This window comes from Anarrhichthys ocellatus, unplaced genomic scaffold (assembly GCF_004355925.1).
Source record: "Anarrhichthys ocellatus isolate YVR2014 unplaced genomic scaffold, GSC_Weel_1.0 scaffold4, whole genome shotgun sequence".
NCBI lineage: Eukaryota > Metazoa > Chordata > Actinopteri > Perciformes > Anarhichadidae > Anarrhichthys > Anarrhichthys ocellatus.
The window spans coordinates 5,283,856-5,291,264 of NW_022280034.1; the positions used below are offsets into that span (position 1 = coordinate 5,283,856).

A 7,409-nucleotide genomic window follows, 5' to 3' on the forward strand; every position below is an offset into this window, starting at 1 on the left:
AGAGTCTTCTGCGTAAAAGTGTGTGTGTGCATGTGTGTGTACGAGTCCTCTAAATTATTCAAAATGTCTAAAAAAACTTGCTTACTCATCCTAGGCTGCGATCCTACGCACAAACAGGTACGCACACAGACGTCTGCACACAGCCATTTGCACGCAGTGTTTGTGTGGGCCTACAGTGTGTCTTTGTAACCTTGAGGCTATAGAGCCACTCCAGATGATTGCACATGGGATGTGGAACTTACCAGATGTCAGCAACCATCCCCTACATACCCACACAGACGAACATACAGTTAAGCTGTCTACCTTGAGCCGAAATAGACTACGTAACGAGAACACGAAGGCCAGGAAGAAGGATGTAAAGGACGAGACATGAAAAAGATAGAAATCGAGAGATAGCGGAGAGATATTATGTGATATTAAGATGATGATAGAGCGAAATAAATGTGTATCTAAGAGTACATTTAAGTACTCGTAAAAAAGCCTGAATCAAATATAGAAGCAAAGATGTTTGAATAAAGAGCAGGAAGGGAAAGTTAAATATAGACGGACATAGAAGGAGGTGAGAGAAAGACAGACAGACAGACCGATAGACAGACAGATAGATAGAAGTGCAACCTACCTGGAGTGTAGCTGTGCTCTGGAAAGGTGTCGCGGCCAGGCGAGGAGAGAGAGAGACAGACATTCATTAACATGCATGCTAAGCCCTTTGGGTTACCATGGCTACTTACTGTACATGCACACCCGTCCAGGGTTACCGTGGTAACATACATGCAAACGTCACGATGGGTACCATGCTTACTGGTAGCCAAAACTGAGGTTTGTCTGTATATACTGTATATATATATATATATATATATATATATATATATTTGTTTACGCACACAGCTGCATTTAAATAAATGCACAATCTCTCTGTATGACTCCACATGTGTACACTTACAAAAGGGCACACACACACACACACACACACCTTGTAGATACAGAGGGTGGAGGAGGTGTGGGGGTCGAAAATATACTTTCCTACCTGTATGTTTGGATTCAAGAGCCGTTTACCCCGGAACTTACCTTGCAGCTGCTTCCTCTGCACAGAGCCCCCCGACAGACAGCATGCAACACACACACGCACACACACACACACACACCCACACACACACGCACACACTGACACATTCAGTCTCACAACCTCTGCCTCACTCTCTGTGTCTTTCACACATACAGAGTCAGACACACATACACTAACATTGAATACGGCAGTAAAAATGATGTGAAATAGCAGAAAAATATAAAATATGTAGGGATGAATTAGCAGTGCAGGAAGATGAGGGACATGCATGGTTCAATACTGGGACAGAGAATGTGTGTGTGTGTGTGTGTGTGTGTGTGTGTGTGTTTGTGTGTGTTTGTTTGCATGTGTGTGTGTGCATGTGTGTGTGTGTGTAAGTGTGTGTATTCCGAGCTGTGTGCTCTTCTGAGTGTTTCCTTGCCTCTGCCCTTGTGCTAGTAGCATGGCAGAAACAGGTGGAGCCATTAGCATGCTAACAGCAATTTGCCCTCAAGGACAATACAAGCCAGGCCAGGCCTAACAAGCCCGGTTCCCTCTGCCTTCACTGGAGGGCAGAATGGCTTCGACAGTAATTACATTTATGCATAGCCCTGCCCAAACTCTCCTCACTACATCTTGAATTACTTTTCTCCAAAACTAACAAAACCCTTTTTCCTCACACTGGTATGAAAGATGTAATATACTGTCTTTCAGAGAAGAAAGGAAATGCTTACAGTATATAACGGTATTATATTACTTTGCAAATGTTTCTAAGCTTGTCACAAATCTGCAAAAGTGTGAGTGTGAATAACGGTGGATCATTAGGGAGCCTTGAAGATATTGTGTAATTGTAAATGTGTACGGAAACTAAGACTGCCACAGTCAAAATACACATTTCTGGCTTCAAATGCGGTGCCAAGGATACATTTTTCCTCCAGCAGAGCACATTCATTCTGTATTAAAGATTCATAACAGACTTCTTTTTCAAATATTCAGAGGGTTATAATTTCATCTCACAGCTTTATTGTGCAGCTTCAATGAGGTTGCTGGGTTCAAAATCACACAATACTTTCAAGGTACCATATAAGAGGTAAAGCTTAATACCAACTCTGCGTGACTCTTACAAAGCAACTACACAGGACTCATGTGGTCATAAATGGTCCTTATTTCTAAAGAGGCAGCTATGGTTCCACTGTATACAATTTGTTCAATCACAGCACCTTAGTTAGTGTTAACATAGTACTTATTTTCTTCTGAGCTTTTATTCCCTACTCCCTTTGCCATCCACTTAATTTCTCTCAGATTCAACCTTTGAATTCTCTTCTCCGGGGCGCCTTGGTGCACCTGAGGAGAGATTTATTACAACATACTTAAAGTATGAGTTGCTCACTGGTAGTGATATTGATGCATGGATATTAGCTCAGCCCGCTGATCCTGTGGTCAGAAATATCCGACTGAGCCGGCAATTTGTCAGAAAGAACACAGCACTCCAAATAATTTAAACCGTCCACAAAGAATGCATCATCTGCTCGATTCGCCCTCTCTGTATCTCTGAACTATTTCAGAGAAAGAGGTCCGTGATTCGGAGAGAGATCTGAGATAAGAACCAGGCATCGGAAATACTCTTTTAGCTTTTGTTAACTGGCCCCATTTGCTGCTGTTTATTTCTGTCTGAAAAGCTGCTGGTTGACTGGAATAGCTCCTTCTCTTGAATCCCTTTCCTGGGTTAATGTCCATGAATTACCGCTACCAGTGAGTAACAGATGGAAAGCCACAAAAGTAACCTTTTGAAACCAGCCATTAAGCTACTCTCAATCTCCACCATCATCTATCTCATAGACCCTGCTGCAATTTCTTCCTAAATCTGAAATCTGAGAAGCCAATGCAGAATATAAACAGAATGTATTCTGGTAAAGCTTTATGATTTCACAACCAAATAAAGTGCTGCTCACCCCATGTACCTCTGTTGGAGCAGACCTCCTAACTGGAACCATTTTATGAGACTACTATTACTAACACCGGCCACATATGTCAAGATAAAAAAAAGAATTTTTCAGCACTTGTTCTACTCAGCGTCACTTGGCATCACTCTCAATTGAAATGTGAGTCGATCTAGGAATATAAAACAGCCCCTTAAGCAGCCTCTCGATGAGCGACAAAGTGCCCGTCCAAAGCAGGTACTGTATTGTGTCTAGTGAGAGCCTTTATGTAAAATGTCTCCACCTCCCATTTAGCCTATAGAGCTACACTGCGATGTGACTAATGGTGGTGCTGGAGCCTGAACACTGTGTGAACATGTTTCTCCATGTGTTTGCATGTGTTTGTGCAGGTATGTGTGTGTGTGTGTGTGTGTGTGTGTGTGTGTGTGTGCGTGTCAGTGACGCCTGTGGCTCCCAGTGTGCCCTAACCAGCAGTGAAAAACAGCAGACTGGATTAGACCGGTTTGGATCACACGTAATTCTCAGCGCAGCACTTAGTTCCTGCAGAGAGCTGATCATATAGCTTCACCTGTCGCCTCATCAATAGATAGACACACACACCACGTGCAGAAGTGAGCGCTAGCGCTGCAAACAAACTGTTAAATCTGTCAATGATTTAGATTCATCAATTGATTGTTTTGTCTATAAAATGCCCAAAAAATAGTGAAAAATGTCACTGGCTATTTCCCAGAGCACAAGGTGAGGTCTTCAAATTGCTTTTTTGTCTGACCAACAGTAAAAAACCCAAAGTTGCTTAATATACAACAAAGAAAAGAAGCAAATCCTCACATCTTAGAAGCTTAAACAGCTGGAATCTTTGGCTTTTTTCCTTTCCAAGTAACTTAATTGTAAGGCTTCAAATAATGATTATTTTCACGATCTGCCCAATATTTACTCGATTAATCATTTTGGCCATAAAATAGTGAACAATTATTTCGTTATGATTTTCAATAGTCTTCAGAAAGCTTGTTTTACTCAACCACCAGTCCAAAACTCAAATATATTCACTTTACTATCATATACGATAGTATAGTGGAAAGGAATCTAATTCTCACATTTGAGAAGCTGGAACGAGCAAATATTTGGCATTTTTGCTCGAAGAATTACCAATTATAACTTTCTCTCAAGGAAATTATTGATCAATTGACTAATCATTGAACTTCTACTTAAAGCATTAATTGTTCATCTGTCAATCGACAACTCATTTCAGCACTTCTGAGCGTAACGCACCAGCTACCTCTCCCACCTGGTTGGAAAATGAAGACCTCTATAGGATGCCGAAACACACAAACACACACACACACACACACACACACTCACTCATCACCACAAACACGTAGATACAGTAGATTTGTGTGGCAGACATGATGCCTGAAGTCACTATACGTGCTGAGTCTGGTGAAGGCAGCAATGGGCTGAGGAGTGTGGGGGGGGGGGGGGTAAGGTTGGAAGAGCAAAGGACGGAGAAAACACTCCTAGCATGAGGTCTCTCCCTATTATTCCTGTCTCCATGGCAACCTAGGCAATCCCACTGGCCACTAAATGCTATAGTGTGATATGGTCGGGGGGGGGTCTAAAGGGAGGTGTGATGCTGGGTGGGGTGTGAGGTCAGGTCGGTGACAAACGGTGGCATGGCAAGGCCACTCTGCCATTTATGATGCATTCGTGTCATTAAAATATCGACCACTGAAGCTGGAAGGTATCTTTGGCGCTGCACCCCCCCCCCCCCCAAAAAAAAGACAACAACACACAGGAGTTGAGAGCGCTATTGATTAAGAATGCAGATTTGTTCTTGAATGAACTGAAGCAAATCTGATGACACACACACAACTGAACGCATTTGCGGTAGCGGCCATAACAAGGTAACTGAGTTCATTAAGCAGCTGCTTTGCTTTTGTAATGGCCGTCATTACAGCGGCCTGTATATTGGCACTTGTATTGACCAAAGGCTTGTTTGACACTATTAAGGGGAGGCTTGTTCTTGAAGATTTTAAATCATCAACCTTTCCATTTTTCTGTTGCCTCCACCACGTAAAACTTGTATTCTTATATCAGGTGCTTTATTGTCACAGTTCATCATATTTATATAGTACAGACAGGAGACTCTTTCTGCTGTTGTATTGCATAAGAACACATACTTTACATTTTACATACACATGCTCACTCATACACAAAACTGAGCATCTTATCGGGCCGCGAGCTGTTCAAATGAATGGCAGGAGATGGACTGTAACCACTGCATTTCAACACCCTATGTATTGTACCCTTTGAAGGCCTTTTAGAATCAATGCAAATCCATTAACACAGGCAGCCAGGTGTCTGCCATGTAACAACCACTGATTTCAAGCCCCTTAGCCTAGCTCCAATTAATGTCTCTCAACACGAGCCAACAACCACATCCATACTGGATCTATATGGTTATTGTGTTTTGCCAAACACGCCAACTGAGCCTATTAGGGCTTTAGAACTGCCAGCCGGGGAACGGTTTCCAGTGAGTTTCCGGAATTTGTCTTAAATCTCTCAAGCTCACCAGCTTCACCAAACTGACTGCACTTCCTGTGCTTAGCTTCCTGCGTTCTGGAGGTACATACTAAATTGGGAGTCATTTGCAGCCATAAAAAAAATCGATATCAAAGATAATCAGTATGCATGTCTTGCACTGTTTGGGAACGCTGCTGGTTCAATATGCACCAATTCAAGGCAGCTGTGAAGGTGTGAATGAAAAATAGATGTTGTTAAGTTCGCTGCAGGTGTTTGGAGTTATGGATCCCCAAAAGTATCTGTGCATATTATATATGTGTGCGTATGTAAAGGATGAGATGCGTATGATGGGTCAGCATGGTTCTGGGCCTTACCTTTGCTGCAGTCGTTGCCTTGGTATCCGGTGTTGGAGCAGTCGCAGACGGCCTGGTTGTTGACCACGCTGCACAGTCCTCCGTTCTGGCACTGGTGATCCGGCTGACAGCCAGCTGTTACTGTGACACCCTCCGAGCTCTCCAGCATCGCCAGTGAGCCATTGACGCTCACCCCCGTGATCCAGCCACGGAAGGCGGGGTGTTCCCTAACCAAAGGGGCTGTGAGGCGCAGCGGCGAGGAGTGGAGCTCTGGCGTCACCCCGCCCATGTAGGTGTGGCTGAACACTGTCATGTCTCTCCTCTTGCTCTTCACTTCCGCCCATCCCTCCAGTTGCCCGTCGACCTCCAGCGAGGTGTTCCTCCAGTCCCGCTTGACACGCACTGCGTGCCAGTGGCCATCGCTAACCGCCACGCCGGACTGCAGCTCTGCAGGCTCGGCGCAGAAGATGGAGAAGCGCAGGCGGAGGTGGCCGTGGAGAAGCAGCAGCTCCAGGAAGTCGCAGAAGCCCTCGTCGTCCAGGTAGAGCAGGAGGCCCTCTTGGCTGTGAGTCCGCAGGCTGAAGCTCAGCACGCTCTCGCAGCAGGCGTTCCACACTGGGAACCGCCCCCACTGGCTGGACACGCCACCAAACTCCAGGACCTCCCCTTGGGCCTGGCTCCCCACGCTGCACAGGCACAGCCCCAGGAAGAGCAGGGGGGCTGCCACCCAAACGCACACCGCCATCACAGTCATACACACACTCGGTCTCACACTCACACACACACACTGGAGGAGACAGAGGCTAGAGCTGGGGTGTTCCCTCTAGCCTACAGCTCATGGTGACAACTGTTGGGCCACGTTGAAGAACCCTTTCTGTGTGTCTCAGGTGCGCCCTGCTTTCTTGGTAGTGCTCTTTACAAGTCGAGGCTCCTACGCGATACAGCTCCAGAGGGGGAGGGGGGTCAGGCAGCAGCTCCCTCTGTCCTTTAAGCCCGCTCTGGGAATCTTCTTTTGCCTTGGCCTCGCGCTTGTGTCTTCTCTGAAATGTTCAACGGCTGCTCTCCATTCAGTCTTTCATTCTTCAATTCTGACATATGAGATTCCAGGTGTGTGTATCAGTGTGTACGTCTGTCTGAGTGTTAGATAAGTAACGAATAGGATGTGAACTCCATCTCTGTGCCCTAGATAGGCCCTTATCCCCCATGAAGGCAACTCCCCACGGAGTATGAGTGTGTGTGTGGGTGTGTAGCTCACACATTGGTAATGGAGAAAAATGACACCGTCATAGCAGAATTTTCTCCCCCTCCTCTTTGTCTTAGTAGGGCAAGACCTAAAGTGTGTGTGGGCAATATGTGTGTGTGCGAGTGAGGTATATGTGTCTTTCACTGCCACGTCATCACTCTCTCCAGCGACCTACAGAGAGAACAGAGACGGCACAATCAACCAGGGTCACACACACACGTAAACACTGATGCACAAACTCTCGCTCACACACACACACACACGCACACACACACACACACACACACACACACACACACACACACACACAC

At 45.5% G+C, this 7,409-nt stretch overlaps 1 protein-coding gene across 17 annotated transcripts in view; it reads right to left on the reverse strand.

Annotated features, from left to right (window-relative positions):
- Positions 1 to 7,409, reverse strand: part of nrxn1a (neurexin 1a) — a 61,542-nt gene that overhangs the window by 45,337 nt on the left and 8,796 nt on the right. For 9 of the 17 annotated variants that reach the window (XM_031844225.1, XM_031844237.1, XM_031844232.1 and 6 more), the window contains exons 2-3: positions 5,877 to 7,269; positions 620 to 637 (exon numbers count right to left, since the gene is read on the reverse strand). In XM_031844225.1, the coding sequence (XP_031700085.1) occupies positions 620 to 637; positions 5,877 to 6,609 (751 nt within the window). In that variant the 5' untranslated portion in view covers positions 6,610 to 7,269. The remainder of the gene's footprint in view (positions 1 to 619; positions 638 to 5,876; positions 7,270 to 7,409) is intronic. The other 8 variants (XM_031844239.1, XM_031844241.1, XM_031844240.1 and 5 more) reach the window with 1 other exon arrangement.